The following is a 21,660-nucleotide window of genomic DNA, read 5'->3' as shown; positions in this document are numbered from 1 at the left end:
ACAATCAGTGGCGACGCGTTCCAGTATAAAAAAGGTGTGTGACCAAGTAGGGTATCAGTGTTGTGGTGCTCCTGGAGATGTCACCCTCCAGAAAACATCCCTCTTCTAAACAACCCCAAGGAAAGAAAAGGAAAGGACTGCCACCACGTTTAGTCAAACATGGGGACATGTTATCTGTCCTGTCCAAAGCTTCTCCACCCTTACGAAAAAAACTCATTCAATCAGCTTCCAAAGAGGTCATCGATACCGTGTGCGAATGTTGTTTGAACGTCTTGAAAGGTACGATCCCTTTGTCCAAACACCAGAAACAATGCTTAGGTAAACATCGTCACGTTCTTCGCCAAATGGTTCAAAAGAAAATTCCCATTCGTCAAAAGAAGAAGATGTTGGTCCAACGTGGAGGCATTGCTGAAAGGAGTCTTGGGAACCATGTTGGGAGGACTGGTGGGAGCAAAGGCCCTCTGAAGTCCCAAGATCTCAGAATCGACCCTTGACAACCCCATGGAAGGACGAAAACTAGCTTTAGTGCCTTACAAACGATGGATGGAATACCATCGTTGGCAAGAACAACGCACCCCGCATTTACCTCCCAATCCCCATTTGAGCGAGATGTCCCAGTTACAACACGAATTGCAGTCCTTGATGGATCGCCAAGACTTGTCCGAAACAGAAAAATCGCAAAAGTACGGTCAACTCTTGCAACGACTGCAACTCTTTCACCAGAAAGCTTTAGACGAAACAGCTCTACCCACTCTGAAAGATTTTAAGACCTTGATGAAAAGTCCAGCACCATCACCAGTACCACCACTACCAGTGACCAAGACAGAAAAAGAAGAAGAAGAAGGGTTTCAAACTACACCAGAAAAAGTACGCAAGTTAACAACACCACCTACCTCCAGAATTGGATGGATTAAAAAGATGATGACCACCCCTTCTTCATCTCAAGAGAAAAAGGTGAAGACAGAAGTGAAACAAGAACCGATATCCCCTGTTCCGACATCCTCCTCAGCGACACCTATTGCCGGTCGCACACGCAAAGCATTGCAATCCAAGAAAGTACCCCAAGAGAAAAAGAGTAGCATCCTCCAAGAGTGGGTGTCTTATTAACACACAAACCAACAAATGGAAAAAGTCTTAGCCAGCATTTATTACGATCCGTCCCATCCTGCAGGTTACGCAGGAGTTCAAAAATTGTATCGTGCTGCCAAAACGCGACTGAAAAGTCTCCGTTTACCTCAAGTGCAACGATGTTTACAAGAACAAGCTACCTACACTTTACACAAACCCATTCGACGCAAGTTTTCCAGAAGTCGCACTCAAGTGGAAGGCATCGATCATCAATGGCAAGCCGATTTAGCCGATGTCTCTCATTTGGCCAGCTACAATCGTGGCTACAAATATTTGTTTTGTGTCATCGACGTCTTTTCCAAATTTGCCTTTATCGTACCCTTGACTTCCAAATCGAGCAGCGAGTTAGTGCGAGCCCTGCAACGAGTGTTGAAACAAAGCGGTCGTCACCCTCTTCGATGGCAAACGGACAAAGTCACCGAATTTCTGAACCAAGCTTTCCAAAAAGAATTAAAGAAACGTGACATTCATTTTTTTACAACCGAGAATCCCGAAACCAAAGCCAGCATCGTGTAACGTTTTCAACGCACTTTGAAAGAACGCATGTGGAAATATTTTACGCATCACCACACTCTGAAGTACATCGACATCTTACCGCACCTGGTGCAAGCGTACAACCAATCTTACCATCGAAGCATCGGACGTGCCCCGCAAGAAGTGACTCCCGAGAACGAAGTGTTGGTGTTTGAGCGCCTGTTTGGTACGTCCCCGACGAGGGCTGCACCCAAGAAAAGTGGAGTGTTGACCGTAGGAGATTGGGTGCGCATTGGCAAAACCAAACGCACTTTCGACAAAGGTTACTTACCTAACTGGACGACCGAATTGTTTCGTGTCACTGGACGAGTGCATGGCCGTCATCCTGCCGTCTATAAATTGGAAGACATGAACGGAGAAGTGTTCAAAGGAACGTTTTACTTACCCGAGTTACAACGTGTGACCAAAAAAGAAGACGACGTGTACGACATCGAAAGCATTCTCGAACGCAGAACCCGTAAAGTAGGCAAACGACGTGTCAAAGAAGTAAAGGTACGTTGGAAAGGATATCCACCCAGTTTTGATTCTTGGATCGACGCTTCGCAAGTCATCGACTATAAAAAGAAGTGACCATCATGCCCTTTCACACAGACGCAGCTACAATTGCTACCACTCCTTCACCCAGTTCTTCTCTGCAAGATTTGCAAAAACAACCCTTGTGGGTGTGGTGTGGAGAACGTGTGCCTAAAACACAAATCGTCTTTTTCTGCCAAATCTTCGTGGTGTATTGTGTCATCGGGGCAGCCATCGCCAATTTAAGTTTGCAACAAGGAGACAAACAATTGTGGACCATTTTATTGAGCAGCTGCATCGGTTACCTGCATCACAATCCCTCCCTGAAATTCTCTTCCAACGGGAAACACGGGAACCTTGTGTCCAGTGCCAGTGTCAGTCACCACTCCAATAACAACGACAACAACCCTATTTTGGGCGGAGACACGCCTCTGACGTCCAGTAACCCCTCGGACAGCCACAGAACTCTGGAATTATGAGTCACCAAAACCAATTTTACTTAACCTTACCCAGTGACAGTTCCATGGAGGTGTTTCCCAAGAACACATTGTGCTGTTACACGGCCAAATTACCTCTGACCATCCCATTAGACCTCGAAGCCCATTGGGAAGTGGCTTTAGTAGAAATCATTCACCCGACTCAAGTCCTCAATGTCCTTCCCAATCAAAATTTTTTTGATGTGGAAGTTCATGACAAACAATTGCAACAGTACTTGGATACCTATGGCAAATATGACAAGAAAACCACTGGCATAAAAAAATCAAAAGTACATCACCTATCACTTGTTCATTCCCCCAGGCTATTATTTTAGTGGTCAACATTTGGTGAGCACCATAACCTCCAGGTTTAATGTCGTGTTTCTGAAGGCTTTGGAAAGTGTCAAAAAAAGTGTCACCATGGAATACCACAAAGCAGCTCGTCGCTTCTTGATGAAATTTGACGGGGGTAAAATCGTGTCCATTTTATTTTGTCCTGAATTGTTTGACATGTTGGACGGAGACATGGACATGAGAAAGGCCATGTTCAAGAAAAACGAATTACCAATCATTTACGACAACGAGTCTTTGAGCAAGTTATTTCGTACCCCCGTATAACTAAACCAAGGACTGAATTTGATGTTTGTGTACTCCAATGTGGTGGAGTACAACGTGGTGGGACACACCTCCGTGCCGTTACTGCGTGTCATTCCTTTCAAAGTGGATTCTGTCACGGTCACTGACGAGGAAGGTGGAAACACTTACCACGTTCACCGCGAATTTGTACATCCTCACTTTTGCCTGTCAGCAAGTCGTATTTGGACACGGTCAACATTGCTATAAAGGAGATCTGGGACAAAATATTCCATTCACCAAAGGAAAAGTCACGGTGAAACTCCATTTTCGAAAACGGTTCTCTCACGATTCGTAAGTCATGTATCCACTGTAACGAGGGGTTGCTCGACAGCGAGGACACGGTTTAGGAGATATGTTAAAATCGGCCTTTCGTTCGGTGGCCCCGGTGTTGAAACCGATGGTGACACGCGGATTGCACGCCTTGAAAGATGCGGCTCTGACACAAGGCAAAGAATTTCTCCAAATGTCATCATCGACAAACAAAATCCTAAAGAAGCCTTCATGAGGGTAGCAAATGTCTTGCTGCAAACGGGCAAAGACCTTTTAGACCGACGAGACACACCTATAAATGCCCTGCACGCTACCGAGTCAAGCATTCAGCAAGGACAAGGCAGAAAGAGACGACGAAGAAAACACCCTTTCACCAGCCTTCACACGTCTAAAGCGAGAAAGACAAAGAAAAGAAGAACCGTTAGAGACTTGGACATTTTCGATTATTGAGAAAGAGACAAAAAAAATGATGCATCGAGAGTCTTGCGCCTGTTCCAAGTCGGAACTGGATCTGTTTGCCATGCCCCCCCCCCACCATGATGACCATGCAAGAATCCCAGTGGGTTGAATTTCATCCTGTCTCCTCTTTGACGGATTCCGCTCCCATCGAGTTTGAAATCAAAGGACAGCCCGAAGATTACATCGATCTGAATAGCAGTTGCCTGTACTTGAAAGTGAAAGTGATCAAAACGGACAACACCAATCCAGGAGGCGATGCTAGAGTAGCTCCTGTGAACAATTTCATGCATTCCTTGTTCAGCGAAGTGGACGTGTACTTGAATAACAAACTGGTCAGCAGCATCATGGATACTTACCCATATCGTGCCTACCTGGAAAATCTCTTGACGTACGGAAAAGAAGCCAAGAATACTCATCTGGATGCTTGCGTAGTATGGAAACCTGACACGGCAGGTGTAGGCACGTTTAACGACACAGTCCTAACAGAAGAAGAAAATCCTCACAATGTGGGGTTTAACGACCGTCGTAAGAAAATTCTGCAAGGGCGAAGTTTAGAACTGATGGATCGTTTGCATTTGGACATGTGGTTACAAGAAAAGTATTTGCTGAACGGGGTGGATATCCGTCCTTGACTGAATCGTAGCAGTGCCGCTTTCCATTTGATGGCCCATGCCAATGAATACAAAACTATCATTCAAGAAGCCCGACTTTACGTGCGTCGTGTGTAAGTGTTACCTAAAGTGGGAAACGACGTCAGTCAGACGTTGAGCAGAACGACCGCCAAGTATCCGATACGACGCGTAGAAGTGAAAACGTTCACCATTCCCGCTGGACAGCGATCTATGATCGAAGATCATCTGTTCCAAGGACAGTTACCCAAGCGTTTGATTGTTGGTATCGTCAGGAATTCAGCCTTCAACGGAACCCACGACCAAAATCCTTTTGAGTTTCAACATTACAATGTGTCCAAGATCGAAGTCAATCGCGACGGCAAGACCTTGTGTACCCGACCCTTTGAGCCCAACTTTGGTGTCGCGAAGAATTATTTGAGATCGTACTTGTCCATGTACGAAGCCACGGGACAGTTAGGAACCAACACCAGTCACGGTATTTCGTACGACGATTATGCAGGAGGCTACGCTTTGTGGGGTTTTGATTTCACTCCAGACCAAGGCAGCGACGAGGGACATTTCCACCCTATAAAATCGGGTCAGATTCGTGTGGAACTTCAGTTTGCAAATCCACCTTCAGATCACACAGTGAACGTCCTCCTGTATGCAGAATTTGACAATACCATAGAAATCAACAGTCTGAGAGAAGTCATTCTAGACTATTAGAAGCCATGGAAGACTGTTATCCCTCTTTACCTAGTGGAGAAACTTTGAAGATGGAATGTGAGGAGACCGGGGAAGAAGAATCTCAAGACAAAGACGAAGAAGTTATCATGATGAAGTCAAGATGGCCAGAACAAGAAGCCCATTTAGTCTCCTGTTTTGCCAAACACTTGGTCGAAAAAATGACGGAATTGATCAAGAAAGATTGCTATGGATGTCACAACGATCATCCCAATCAAATTTAACACGATAAATGCCTAATGCTGAGTCAAGAAGAAAAATTGAACGAGTATCTGGACGAAGCTTGGAGTCTCATCTCGGACGAAGTCGTGTTGCATCAGTGGTATAAAGACTTGCGTGAACATTCTTGTCCACCATTAACCACTCAAAAGATCGATCGTATCGAAGCTCTCCTGAATCAGAGTGAGGAGACGAAGCGAAGAAACGGTTATTTGTCAGACATTTTCAAGCAAAAAGTCAGGATCGAATTGATGACTTATTATTCCCTGTGAAGAAGAAGAGAAAAAAAAACACACAAAACATGGATACCTGGGAACTTTATTACCTTTTGAACCACAGTTCGTACACGGCTTCTTGGAATCCTGTCGTATGTGCTAAAGATGAACTCCCTCATCGCAAACCTCGAGACCATCTAGCTTATGTCATCAACACGGATGACAGTCATCTCCCAGGAACCCACTGGGTAGCCGTCTACTTTCTTCAAGAAGGATGTATGGAATATTTTGATTCGTAATGATTGCCCCCTTTAGAAGTCGATATCATCGACTTTATGAGAAGAAATGCTCAGACCACCCGATTCAATAATGTGAAATTACAAGGCACAGATTACTTGGTGTGTGGACAGTACTGTGTGTATTTTCTGCATCATCTCAGTCTGGGTTATTCCTTAGAACATTTAGTGACTCATTTTGATCCTCGTTCTTCTTCTAGAAACGATGTGAAAGTAGATCAATGGTTTTGTGACCATTATGCTTATCTTTTGTCTCAAGCTAGGAAACGTAGTGTCCATCAATGGCCTAATGGAAAAAAATGTTTGTCATTTGAAACAAAATGTTTGATGTTATATTGTTGGATTATTGTTAAAAATGTTAGAGTTGTTTGTTAGTGTTAAGTGATTTTGAATAAAAAATGTTGTGTTTTGAAAGAAATGCCTTTGTGGTTTGTTTGACTATAGAAATCTTGATTCATGCTTTTTGACTTCTTACTATCCCTCTCATGGCACTCATTGAACGTTCCGACTCGAAAACCATGTAGGGATGTTTTCCTTCACGTCCGCGCTTTGACTTTAAAGCCGGGGTAGCCTCCAGTCTAACCATCCATTGTCGACTCATCCTCCTACGAAGATGTGCTCCAAACTAGCTAAGCTAAACGAAGCCTATGTGAATTTGCATAGGGTCAGACACAGTCTGATACCGAAGCCAGAAGAGATAGAGAATGTGAGAATGCTAAAAGTCACTGAAGACCTGATAGAAGAGCTCTTCAGAGAAGATGTGAACAGGGAGTAAGAAGAATGGACAGAGAAGTACAGACTTCAGAAACAGCAGAGAGAGCAGCAACAGCAGTAGCAGCAACCTGAACCTGACAGAGGCTTTGTCGACTGTCGTATCGACACCAAAGAGTTCTTCTTCTCTTTCCGAAGAAGCAGACCTATCGTCAGAGTCTATCGTCAGAGGACATCGCATTCTTAGAAACTAAAAGATTGCCATAGCAAACAAAAAGAACAGCCCTTTTCAGGGCTACCCATACTCTAGAAAATAAATAGTAATCCATTTGCCAATGTGTGTAGGTAGAGTAGTGTGAATATAAACACTGACTCTTTTTTTATAGTGTGAGTGTATGTGTTTGTGTATATGATTGTGTGTTTGTAAGTGCTCACGTACGTTTGTGTGGATAGCAGATTATGATGATTTGTTGTTTTGTTTTTTTTTTTGCTGTTTGACGTGCGGGGAGAGTAGATTTGGGGTTTGCTTTGCGTATGTGGATAGTATATTATTTGTTTAATAAAATTTTTTAGAATAGTGATGGGTAGTATAAAAAGTGAGTGAGTGTTTCTTTTAGGTCCGCGCGTTTGTTTGGTTATGATCTAGGTAAGATCAATTTTGTTTTAGGGGATGTTTTCCATCACGTCCGCGCTTTCAGTATAAATTAAAAATCGTTCGGCAGTCTAGCTACCCTTGTTGATTGATCAACACCACCAGAATGAACACCAGACTAGCTAAACTGCTTGAACTTCATGTACACCTGGAATATGCCAGGCGTATAGTGAATGAGCTGGCTGCAGAGGCCATCGTAGAAGAGGGAAGGATGAAAGAGGAGGAGAGAAGAAACAAAGAAGAGGAAGAAAAGGAGAGAGGAAATTTCAGAATCCCAGAGGCAGAAGATTGGGGTTCTAAAGCCACTTATCCCGCCTCTGCTCTCCCCCAAAAAAGAGTGAAAAGAGACTGGGGAAGAAGATGTGTGTGTGGTGCCAGGCCTGGAAGGTGCCATCATTAACCAGGTTCAAAAACAAACAGCCCTTTTCAGGGCTACCCAAACCTTTAGAAAAGAAATAGTAATCGATTTGCCAATGTGTGTGTATGTAGAGTAGTGTGAATATAAACATTGACTCTTTTTTTAAAAGTGTGTGTGTGTGTGTGTGTGTGTGTGTGTGTGTTTGTAAGCGCTCACGTACGTTTGTGTGGATAGTAGATTATTGGGTTATGTAAGAGCTAAAGTTGGTTTGTGCGGATAGTAGATTAGGGCTTCATTTAAATGCTTTGCGTGTGTGGATAGTAGATTTGGGGTTTGTTTATTGCTGCTTCACGTATGTGGATAGTAGATCATATGAAATGAGAAAAGTAGTGGATGTTTTCCTTCACGTCCGCGCGTTTTAAGTAATGATCTAGGTAATATAAATTTTTGTGTCTTTGTGGGGATGTTTTCCTTCACGTCCTTACTTTAACTATAAGAACCCACAAGGTTCGTCGTTCGCACCATTCTACGGAAGAACCCAAGAAAATGAGTATTGAACTATTTCATGAGCTAAAGGATAGTTGGTACTGGATGACAGATGCAGCCTATGTGGTGGAAAGGCTAGAGAAGGAGTGGATGCATGAAGTTACTAAGGACTTTGTCAAAAGTCAAGTGACGGGTCTAAAACTTGCCAGGGATCTGATTGGGGACATGATTGAAGAGGAGGTTAAAAAGTTAAGAGGCTTCATACAACTTGACTATGTGAAAGTAGGTAAACTGAAAGAGGCCCTTGATTATGCTATTGAAGTGAGGTGTTTTTAACAGATATTTTGGAGTGGACTGAGTGGTCCTATGTGAAATGGGGTTTAAACCAAATGATGAAAGCAGAGGAGATGATGAGGAAAGTGATGAGAGAACAAGTCAAGATAATAAAAGACATTTGGACTGTAGAAAGAAAAGAAAAAGAAAACAAATAGAAAAAGGAAGATTGAGCGGCTTAACAACAATTGGATGAAAATCCAAAACAAGTTCCGAGCCATGGGTCACCCGGACTGGATACCGGAAAATGAAAAGAGAAAGAAGAAGGGAATTTTGGCAAAGATAAGGGGATGGATAAAGAAGTTAAGGAGTTAGAAGAAGAAGAAAACCAAAGGCCCTTTTCAGGGCCACCCACATTTCTCGAAAAGAGATCGACTTTCAATTGCCTACCCCATTTTTTTATTTTTTTTATTTTTAAAAAAATAAAAAAAAAATAGAGACCCATCAGGTCGGGACCGTATTAAAATAGGGTTCCGACCCTGTTCCATTTCCCCTAGTCCCTATACAGGCCCAAACTCTATTCCCATGTTAAATTCCCCTTGTCCCTAGAATTGCTTTTTTTTCTCCCATGTTAAATTTCCCTTGTCGCTCAACAGGCCCAAACTCTATTCCCCATGTTAATTTCCCATTGTCCGTAGAGTGACCCAAGGGTTTTCGTAATGTTAAATTTCCCATTGTCGCCAAAGTGGCCCAGGGGTGTTTTTAATGCTAATTCCCATTGTCGCTAAAGTGGCCCCATTCACTACTAACACTTTTGACCCCATAACACTTTTGAATCTATAAACCCTTATTATTTTGAATCTTGCGATGCAATATTATCTACGAGATAGAGAACTGCATTTTTATAAAATTGTCTGTGCTTTCCGTTCTTTTTTTTTCTTTCTTTTTTGTATAGTGGACAACAACAAAAAAAACCCCATGGGGCCATTCTTACTTGTTTAGGCAAAATCTGATTTGTATCTTCCGTAGGCACAGCAATAAACATTTTTCCCGTTTTGCGTATGCCGCAAACCATATGACTATCATTTCGATCTAATTAGTATCATTATGGAGAGGGTCTCACGATTGCTGTCAGAGGATTTTGGTGCTTGTATTTTGAATATAGTCCTGATCTTCGTCGCTAATTTGTACAAAGAATGGCATGTGACTATATTTTATCCAAATGTAAACGGATATATTTATATTTTACTTGGGCTGTAAGCACAAGTCATCTGACAGCGTTCTTCTTTCTGATCGTTGTGATGGAGTAGTCTGTAAATAAAGTACAAGATTGTATTTCATTATTTACAGCGATTAGTGGTTGACTGTACAGGGGCTCGTATCGTTGTCTGCAATTTACTTGTAATACATGTACTATACAATATCTACAAGGGAGTACACTTCAGTCCGTTCTCGCGCAACCTATTTAAGAATAAACCCTGATATTTCAAGCTACATTTCACATAGCGTAACAAATTTGGTACCGATGTTTAGCTCAGGCATTCTACTTTGTATGCGTATCTGAAGTTCGGCTTAGTATCATATATTTCAGGGACGCGAGACCACTTTCCCACGCAGCTGCTCGACATGGCCATGATCGCGCCCTTAATATGCAAGAACAACATGTTGAATGGAATACAGCCTTTTCATTGGCCAACTGAAAATAAGTTACAAATAAATGCATGACATCGTTTACTTTTAACCAATAAGACGTTATTCCATTCTGCGGGATTTCACTTGCATATTAAGTATTGCTATTGCCGACTAGTATGACTCAAATAAGGGTGTAACAATTACGCTTTGTTTGGATTCCATCACTTTTTACCATGATTTCTAGTTTAACCATTGATATCCTAAGCAGAATTTATCGGTACTGAACGTTCACAGCAATGACATGGGAGCTGCAGATTGAACAACGATATACTGCACTATGGGGTTTGAAAACTCTCTCTCTCTCTCTCTGTTGTACGTTAAATTCATGAACTGAATATCACTTATAGACATGATTTTCATATTTCGTTGTTCTGCTTAATTATCAGTTTAAGAATATTTTATGTTTAGAAAGAAGAAAGAAAGTCCCGCTGAGATGAATCATATACACGTAACGAAAATGGGTAGAAATGCTAAAACGAATCTGGTACTATAAAACCGAATTAAGATAAACACCCTTCATCTATACATCATACAACAACATCATCGACTGCAGTTGCAAATCATGTGGAAACAAACATCATATAACAGCCCGTTTCCTGCCATTCTGCAAACTTGTAAGAAAATGTTATCACTATTTTTTCTTCATTTTCATGTACATTCTGTCATTATTAGATGTTGAGTAGAACTATATCAACTTTGCTCGTTTACCAGTGGAGTTGCACAGATAATAATGTATCGTTTGTTATTCAGAATAATACAAAGACTACTACAGCCCTTATACAACCGTTGCACTGTGCTGAAATTCACTGACTTAGTGATTCTGAGTATAAATGGGTGTGGAACAGTTTATATCATTACCTTCCATGTGCATGTGTATTAAATGAAAAATATATTGATTCATCAATATAAAAATGAATCATGAATATAATGGCTTGTGTTTTAATGACATAATGGGTCAACATCAATAATGCATTAAGATGTTATACTGGGTCAGTATCAATAGTGAATAACGATGTTATCCTGGGTCAGCATCAACATAGTCTTAACATGTTATACTGGGTCAGCATCAATAGTGTATTAAAATATTATACTGGGTCTGCATCAATAGTGTCTTAAGATGTTATACTGGATCTGCACCAGATAATGTCTTAAGATATTACACCGGGCCTGCATCAATAGTGCATTAAGATGCTGTACTGGGTCAGTATCAATAGTACATTAAGATGTTATATTGGGTCTGCATCAATAGTGAATTACGATGTTATCCTGGGTCTGCGTAAATAATGCAAGATTTTATACTGGGTCAGTATAAATAATGTCTTAAGATGTTATACTGGGTCAGCATCAACAGTGCATTAAGATATTATACTGGGTCAGTATCAGCAGTGCATTAAGATGTTATCCTGGGTCAGCATCAACAGTGCATTAAGATGTTATCCTGGGTCAGCATCAACAGTGCATTAAGATATTATACTGGGTCAGTATCAACAGTGCATTAAGATGTTATCCTGGGTCAGTATCAACAGTGCATTAAGATGTTATCCTGGGTCAGCATCAACAGGGCATTAAGATATTATACTGGGTCAGTATCAACGGTGCATTAAGATGTTATCCTGGGTCAGTATCAACAGTGCATTAAGATGTTATCCTGGGTCAGCATCAACAGTGCATTAAGATATTATGCTGGGTCAGTATCAACAGTGCATTAAGATGTTATCCTGGGTCAGTATCAACAGTGCATTAAGATGTTATCCTGGGTCAGTATCAATAGTGCATTAAGATGTTATACTGGGTCAGTATCAATAGTGCATTAAGATGTTATACTAGGTCTGCATCAATAGTGCATTAAGATGTTATACTGGGTCAGTATCAATAGTGCATAAAGATGCTATACTGGGTCAGTATCAACAGTGCATTAAGATGCTATACTGGGTCAGTATCAACAGTGCATTAAGATGCTATACTGGGTCAGTATCAACAGTGCATTAAGATGCTATACTGGGTCAGTATCAACAGTGCATTAAGATGTTATCCTGGGTCAGTATCAACAGTGCATTAAGATGTTATCCTGGGTCAGCATCAACAGTGCATTAAGATATTATACTGGGTCAGTATCAACAGTGCATTAAGATGTTATCCTGGGTCAGTATCAACAGTGCATTAAGATGTTATCCTGGGTCAGTATCAATAGTGCATTAAGATGTTATACTGGGTCAGTATCAATAGTGCATTAAGATGTTATACTAGGTCTGCATCAATAGTGCATTAAGATGTTATACTGGGTCAGTGTCAATAGTGCATAAAGATGCTATACTGGGTCAGTATCAACAGTACATTAAGATGCTATACTGGGTCAGTATCAACAGTGCATTAAGATGCTATACTGGGTCAGTATCAACAGTGCATTAAGATGCTATACTGGGTCAGTATCAACAGTACATTAAGATGCTATACTGGGTCAGTATCAACAGTGCATTAAGATGCTATACTGGGTCAGTATCAACAGTGCATTAAGATGCTATACTGGGTCAGTATCAATAGTGCATTAAGATGCTATACTGGGTCAGTATCAACAGTGCATTAAGATGCTATACTGGGTCAGTATCAATAGTGTATAAAGATGTTATCCTGGCCCTGCATCAATAGTGAATTACGATACAACTGTAAAACCGTACCAATACATTATAACAAAGCTTATACGAGGAAGAACCACTCTGCTGACTTTAGCTTTCCAACAGCAACATGTCTTATTTGCGAACTGGAAATCATAAAAGTGTTGTAAAAACAACGGCCAACAGGTATTTTGAGTCAGTGAGGCTGTAGTGTAGATTTTTCCAATTAATATAGCATATGACCGAACATTGGAAATAGCCATGAAGACATAGCATTTACAGAATGGGGAGGGACAGACAGCAAGAGAGAGTGGATTGTCTGACAGAAATACGACTTAATTTTCTCTTGCTTTGTCCACTCTCCAGTTGCCAAGTCTTCCATTTCCATAGAGAGAAGAAATTTGAAATAGAAACACATATCTTCATTAAACCTGTGCTTTATATATTATAACAGATGCATCCGAGAGGCAGATATTAAATATAGCGAAATCATATTACATTATGCGATTTATTGATAAAGAACTGGTTGAATTAATTTTAAAACATTGCGTTACTGAAATTACTGTCATATTTCAAACACTGCACAATTTGAAAACTTCTAAAGTGTTTGCAGATCGTCCAGAGTTCATACTCTGCTTATCCTATGTGGCAAGAGTATTCTGTACTTTTGGCTTTCCAGTCACACAGATACTAATGTTGATGCGAGATAAAGCAGTCAAAGCCACCAGTCACTGGATTCTGAATGAAGGATCCGCATAAAGACTTTAACTGGTACATAAATATCCCGCATACTCTATCTACTAAACTAATAAGTGCCACATTTATATAGAGACGTACAACATATATATCTAAAAATCATCATTCCATATGAAAAGCATTCCAGTCACTAATTACTCTAAATAGATTTTACGAAAGTAGAACATCGATATTACCCAAATACATGGTACGCTAAGTCATTTTTCAATCTGATTATTTCTTTCAAAAATAAAGTACGAAGGACACATGACTCAATATAAATCTATGTTTCCTGTCGAGTATGTCCTCCAAAATTGAATAAATCAAATAAAACAATCTTCTGGTAGGCAAAATATAAAGACGAACTAAATACAGGACACTATTTGTTATTTGGTGACATTTATTTCACTCTATTACATTTCCCATCGTTCTCGCATACAATTAATAAGTCAATAAATCAATTAATGATGAGTCAATTGTTATGTATATATAATTTATATCGTGTGCTTAATATTTTGTCCATGATTGTAAGTTGCAAATGTAGCAAGACGACATTGCTAACCTTTGTCAAAGAATGTAGGATGTACTTTTTAAGTTCAGATTATGTTCCGTTGTAAACAAGATAGTTAACATTTGAGTTCAAGGCCAGTCTTATTTAAAACTAGAGTGGAATTTTCCATGAGATTACTTAATGTTCGAGATTTGACACATTGAGAAAGAAGAGATTTATGAAGAGCGTACTTAAATGAATAGTGTCGTTGTTTGCTTAGTATTATTGGCAATGATATTCCACAATACATATGCAGAATGTGCAAACTACGTTTTGCACATAGTCATTTTATATTAGACAGGGGAAGATTACATCACGAAGTATCTTTAAACATGCATACTCTTCAATCTAAATAAACAAACAGAACAAGTTTATCAACACTCTTGAAAATAAACGAGAATGACGACTTTCATATAAAAAAACTGCATTGAAAGCATGTTTCATAAAAAAATCTCTGTCTACTAGAAGAAAACAAGGGAAAATTCCCAAGTTTTAATGAAGCAAATCTCTAATAGTCCTTATGGGTCTTCTCTAATCACTAATAAATAATTTCAAATAGTATGAATTTAAATAGTATGAATTTAAATAGTGAATTGATGTTGGTTTTACAAATGTACTTGCTTTCATTTTAACAATTAATTATACACGAAGACGGAAACTCGCTTCACATGAAATGTAAAATATGAATGTATGCAAACGTATAAGGGTTATTGTGTCGACATCGTGCCTCTTTAGCGCAGTAGACAGTATCAGGTGTACTTGGCGTACAGACCTCGTGTTTCCGTGATTTGTCAAATGCATCATACCGACTTTATCGCTGAATACAATAAGTGCAAACAGGAAAGAAAACTGAAACCCTCATTATTTTCCTTGGTGTGACAAACTCCAGACAAATACAGCACACTTTATAACAGGAGATAAAGGCCTCTTCAAAATAATTATTTCTCAAGTCGATAGGTGATTTTTAGAGGGTACGAAACAAAATCTCATAAATCAAAACTGCGAAAATTGGTCGAACGAATTTGATTTATTCCAAAGCCTCTCATCAGTGGAAACAAATGCGAATAAAAAAAGAGATTACAGTACAATAAAGTTAGATCATGCTAGGATGCAATGTCACAGCCAAACAAAATAAATAACTAATTCTCAAAGTAAGTGCCTTGATATGTTATGCTTTACTCTGTATTGCGCAATTGCCTGCATTCGTGACTATCATTAATACGAAATGGCCGGCAGCATTACTTTATCTAATTTCCATGTGCACGTTAAAATAGTAATATCAACTGCCAGTATCATTACTTTACCTGTATTTCCGTGTGCATTAACAATTGCCAGTAGCATTACTTTACCTGTATTTCCATGTGCAATAGCAATTGCTAGTTACATTACTTTGCCTGCATTTCCATGTGCAATAGAAATTGCCAGTAGCATTACTTTACCTGTATTTCCATGTGCAATAGCAATTGCCAGTAGCATTACTTTACTTGTATTTCCATGTGCAATAGTGATTGCCAGTAGCATTACTTTACTTGTATTTCCATGTGCAAAAGCAATTGCCAGTAGTATTACTTTACCTGTATTTCCGTGTGCATTAACAATTGCCAGTAGTATTACTTTACCTGTATTTCCATGTGCAATAGTAATTGCCAGTAGCATTACTTTACCGGCATTTCCATGTGCAATAGCAATCGCCACTAACATTACATTATCTGTATCCTCATATGCAATTTAGCTTTGTAATCACACTTTATTTCAGGAATATATTTATATAGTCCCTGTCTCCCCTAGGTTAATAGTAAAGTGCTTTCAACACTTAAATTATCACGACCATTAACTCTGGAAACTATGTCAAAAAGTGTGTGTTATATTGCAATTCATCCAAGATCTTTTTAACATGCAAAATCATACTAAATTTGGTTGGTATTATTGAAAATGTATTCGCAAGCCATTGAGGCATTTTAGATAGACGAATAGCAATATCTTTGTATAAAATGATAACAATTGGTCGTTAATCTGACATCGTATAGAATAAGACTTCATAATAAATGTTATAAAATCAAATACAACTTGGAAATTCGGGAATATTTTATAAGTAAGCTAATTATAGGTCAATCATGAGCCATTACTTAAAACTGCACTCTAATTAATATCACGCCTTTGATATTTGAATGTTATGTTGTAAGAATATCGGAATTTTATTTGGATTTCTTATGCTAAACCTATTCAGAACGTTTATTATTAGGACTTGTGGACTTGGGCAAACTTTCCAGTGCAAGTGCCGCATACACAAATTTACACCTTGTCGCGGGCCGCATAGTTCATTAAGTAAAATAAATAATATTTGAAATAGCAAAAACGAAAGGTTTTTCTAAATAACATCTAATTAATTTTCAGTTGTTAATATGTTGTTAATATTTGAAAACTTAAACTTAAACTTCAACAGAAGCACATTTATTTGATAAACAGAGTAACATAAACAGAGTCAGTGCGAATGATGACTTGTTCCTAGGCCGCATGAAAACGCTTGGCGGGCCGCATGAAAGCCCACCTCTAGAATCCAGAGTTTTTTTTAGGATTTAATTCGCAATACCGTGAGATTGTTTTCATTTTCATTTTGTATTCTAGAAAAATAAATTATTGGTTGAATTAGACAAATCTTATTGCTTTTCACTCATTTCTGTTACTTATTTGAAGAGCATATATTCTTGACGTAGGTCATAACTCGCAAAAACAGGATTGATTATTGAATTCATCTAAACGTATGATTGGTTAAAGCTTTACATCGATTTTGGTGTAATCAAACAATAAAGAATGAATGAATTTTGGAGGCCTTTGCATATCAAGTTTGCTTTCGATTTGATGCTGATTAAATGCCGTTACCGTTGCAAACATACTGTCAGTTTGCTTTCGATTTAATGTTGATGAAGTGTAGTAACCGTTGCAAACATATGGACAGTTTGCATTTGATTTGACGCTGAGAATGTGACATAACCATGATCAATATATGGCCAGTTTGCTTTCGGTTTGATGCTTAGGATGTGGCGTAACCATAGGAAACATGTGGTCAGTTTGCTTTCGAGTTCTTCGTTTGGGCTCAGAACATAAAGTGCTTGATAAATAGAAACCAAACAGAGGTTGAAGGGTTTCAGATCTGTTCATGGACGGACATATGGACTAATGTGCTTAATGAAGGCCTGAGTAATGTCGTAAAGCGCAGATGAAAAATGGAAAAATAAAAACTTTTTATTTTGGTCCTCCCTTGACTAAGAGGTGGACGACACAAATACATAAGAGGATCAGTCCAAGTAATAGATGACATGTCATCACAAATGGAGATAACTTGGAATATTCTAGCCTTAAGAATATTTGGTTTTGACAAATCTGACATGAAAAGGACAAATAAAGTTGTAAATGAAAATACATGTTTTTGATATTTATATGATCTATTTGACCCATTGTGCTTATGTGTTTCCTTATTTGTATGTGTGTCTGTTTTTATTGTGCTTTACATTCTACGTTTATACTTCATTTATACATATGTGTCTGTCTTTATTGTACTCTACTTTCTACGTTAATACTTCATTTATACATATGTCTGTCTTTATTGTACTTTACATTCTACGTTTATACTTCATTTATACATATGTGTCTGTCTTTATTGCACTTTACATTCTACGTTTATATTTCATTTATTCATATGTGTCTCTCTTTATTGCACGTTACATTCTACGTTTATACCACATTTTATACATGTGTGCCTGTCTTTATTGTACTTTACATTCTACGTTTATACTTCATTTATATATATATATATATATATATATATATATATATATATATATATATATATATATATATATATATATATACGTTTGTCTTTATTGTACTTTACATTATACGTTTATACTTCGTTTATACATATACGTGTGTCTTTATTGTACTTTACATTCTACGTTTATACTTCATTTATATATAGGGGCCCCGAGTGGCCGAGTGGTCTAAAGCGCTCTCCGTTACGAATCACTGCCATCTCACCTCTGTCTGCGGCGGTTCGAGTCTAGGATTCAGCCAATGTGGGTATGTGAGAAAGCTTGCCAGTAGCTTCTCGTGGGTCGGTGGTTCTTTCCGGGGTTTTCCCGGGTTCTTCCTCCACCATTAATACTGGCCGCCATGTATAGCCTATCGTTTGCTGAAAAATGGCGTTAAGCCCCAAAACAACAACAACAACAATCATTTATATATATACGTTTGTCTTTATTGTACTTTACATTCTACGTTTATACTTCATTTATACATATGTGTCTCTCTTTATTGCACGTTACATTCTACGTTTATACCACATTTTATACATGTGTGCCTGTCTTTATTGTACTTTACATTATACGTTTATACTTCATTTATATATATATACGTTTGTCTTTATTGTACTTTACATTATACGTTTATACTTCATTTATATATATATACGTTTGTCTTTATTGTACTTTACATTATACGTTTATACTTCATTTATTCATATGCTTGAATATATATATATATATATATATATATATATATATATATATATATATATATATATATATATATATATGTATGTATGCATGTATATATAGGTATGTATGTATGTATGTATGTATGTATGTATGTATGTATGTGCGTGTGTGTGTGCTCTTGGAGCTTAACCGGGAAAATAGCGGATAGAACAGGATATTCCTATAATAGGCAAGACTTTCATTTTACGTTTGTACGTTTGTGTGAGTATATGTGTGTATTTATTTCTCCTTTTACACTCATTCTCCTCTTACGTAATATTGTGGTATATGTTTATATGTATAAAGCGTATATCAACACTCATACCTTTTTCATCGGATGGTATAGGGATCTCGCCCCCCCCCCCCCGTTAGCATGTTAAATTTCCGTTGTCCCCAAGTGGCATCCTAATATTAATTAGCCGTTGTGCTTATCAATGTTTCAACACGGAAAAACGATTGTCACTAAAACAAATTCAACAGGGATTTCTCGTTGAGTCATCCTCGTTACTATGTACATTTATGGCGTGAGCTAGTGCGTCGTAGTGCCCCCTTTGCCAGCATATGATTTGTGCTATTTTTGCTGTAAACAGTGCATTTACCTCATGATACGTATCTTCACATTCATCCGTCTCAGTAACTGATTCTGGATAAATTATACCGGAAGTTAGCAGGCAAGATTATTATATTCTTTATACTAATTGAATACTCTTCCCCGTTTATATGCAAATCAGTATTTACAGTCAAGCAGCAAACAGTCAATACTTATTGTATAAGTTCTTAAAGGGACATATTCACTTGCGACATTTAAGACATTTTGTTGTAAAAAGAAGATAATATATGTACATCAGTGTATACATTAAATAACAGTTATATACGTAGACATGGATTGTGACACGGAAGATTGCTTGTCTTTTGCAGTGCAGTCCCGACATCAGCAGTCTGAGATCGACAACTCGTTTCACTTAAAAGTCAGTACAGTCAATTAAAAAAGTCAGTACAGAAGTCAGTACAGTCAATTAAAACAACAACATGGCCACAGCAGGAATGCAAGAAGGTGTTTGCAATCTGGTCAAAGATGGAACCGTGGAATTAGAAGGTATGTAATGGTTTGACCTAATTGCTTTTTCGCTAACACACCTGTACATTTACATGGTGTTTCAAAATGTACTAAAGGCAGTAGGGGGAAGATATATTAAAAGGTCAAAATTTCAACAGGTTGGAATCCAGATGGCATAGTTCTACTTGTCTTACTACTTAGCATATATAAAAAAATCTGTCATCGAATTTCCATTAGGCCTGCTACATTCTGGCGGGTGAAGAGGAGTATGCTGACAGTAATGGCTGTACATAACAGGTGTTCGACTGTGTGTACCTACTATTCAGTTTGAGATAAGTCAAAATTGTATTCAGTATAATGCCAAGAACAGCTCTGTTTTATTGTTTGAGATGTCTATATTGAAAATCATTATAAAAAGGAATATTTGTAGCTACTAAACTTCTTTAAACGGAAATACTGCGCAATAACTATGCATGTTCTGTCTATTGAGTCGGACTTTCATCAACATTTTCATTTCTCTTGTCTACTAATGACACGATGTTGGAGAAAGTAACATAAATTTCGCATCTCATTCCTATTTAAGTAAATTTACTGCATGTGAAAACCTCACCTGCTGTGTTTCTATTCAGGAATTTACAATTTTATTCTGACTATACTATGTCAAATATTCACAACATTATTATCAGTTACATCACTCACGCTGCATCATCACAACCCATGTTTGTGAAAGAATCGCAGACCTTCTGTGTATACAAATTTTCTGCAGCCGCATGAAAACCTACGTCTTGGGGCATCTTACGAGGGATTTCCCTTGGAAAGACTTTAAGTAATATACGGTGTTGCAAGAAGAGTTTAACTCTTAAATGGCATGGTACTGATTCCCCACCTACATCCCCCTCCCCCTGCCGTCTTCATATTTCCGGTGGACCGTACCGGCAGTAAATGTCTTAACGGAACAGTGTACTTGACAGATCCGGCTTAGCTGCACCAGAGGTGATATGATGGAACAATGCATTGCCTGATGTCCAAGACCTAACTTACCTAATAAACAAAAATAAATTGGGTAATATAAAATTACCAATAGAGGACACAAGCTACCAGTAAATTAAAGTACCTATAAGTACCAATACTGCTGCCGTTGGCCGGTATAACTTTACTTTCACAGAGAACGAAGCACTTCGGCTCACTAAATGCAATGGTGCGCATGCTCATCATTTAGCATTCAGGAAACAAAGGATGAAAGATTTTCGGTTGTTTTGCACCCAAGGAGATCATTGATTTTATATGTATTTTTATGTACATATCTATTCTTTTTACAATGCGTTAAACAGGTGTGATACTTATTTATTATATTAGTTTAAACCATATTAATTAGAGAAGCATTGTCAAATGCAATTCCAAAAATATTATATGGGGGATTTAATAGAAAGCATAAGCTTATTAGCCTTCCCAATAGTAACTAGAAAGACAATTTAACATCAAAGATCTCGATGCCAGTACCAATGTTTTTACAGAAAATATGGTTACACTTACATAAAAAATATAACGATGAATAAGAACTAATTAATTGCGATCAAATGGTTGTGAGTTCAGTCAATTAATTAAATCTCTTAGTCATCCTAATATAATTTTGCGCAACTAAAATATTTGTGTGTTGTTTTCAACAGTTAAAATAGTGTTGCCTACTAATAATGTTTCAACCGTAAGAGTGATAAGGAGTGTGTATACCCTTGCTCTATAAAATTTGAATATTCGGAACAGTCTTGACCAATGTGGTTTGCATTTTTTCAAATGTCACCTAATGACTTATAAGTAAGCTTTTTCGAGCCAATATGCATTTAAAAAACATACCCCAAACGCCCAATTCAAAGAATCATTTCCATTTTAAATTACTAATCACG

General features: G+C 38.3%; 1 protein-coding gene across 1 annotated transcript in view; it reads left to right on the top strand.

Moving 5' to 3' along the window:
• Positions 1–10,362: 10,362 nt before the first annotated feature.
• Positions 10,363–21,660, top strand: part of LOC149780166 (uncharacterized) — an 89,674-nt gene continuing 78,376 nt past the window's right edge. The window contains exons 1-2 of the mRNA XM_089936180.1: positions 10,363–10,555; positions 19,621–19,798. Coding sequence (XP_089792306.1) covers positions 19,732–19,798 — 67 coding nt within the window. The 5' untranslated portion in view covers positions 10,363–10,555; positions 19,621–19,731. The remainder of the gene's footprint in view (positions 10,556–19,620; positions 19,799–21,660) is intronic.

The sequence above is a fragment of the Sinohyriopsis cumingii genome, chromosome 16, assembly GCF_028554795.1.
Source record: "Sinohyriopsis cumingii isolate HCF-2022 chromosome 16, ASM2855479v2, whole genome shotgun sequence".
NCBI lineage: Eukaryota > Metazoa > Mollusca > Bivalvia > Unionida > Unionidae > Sinohyriopsis > Sinohyriopsis cumingii.
This window is presented reverse-complemented; position numbering and strand designations above follow the sequence as displayed.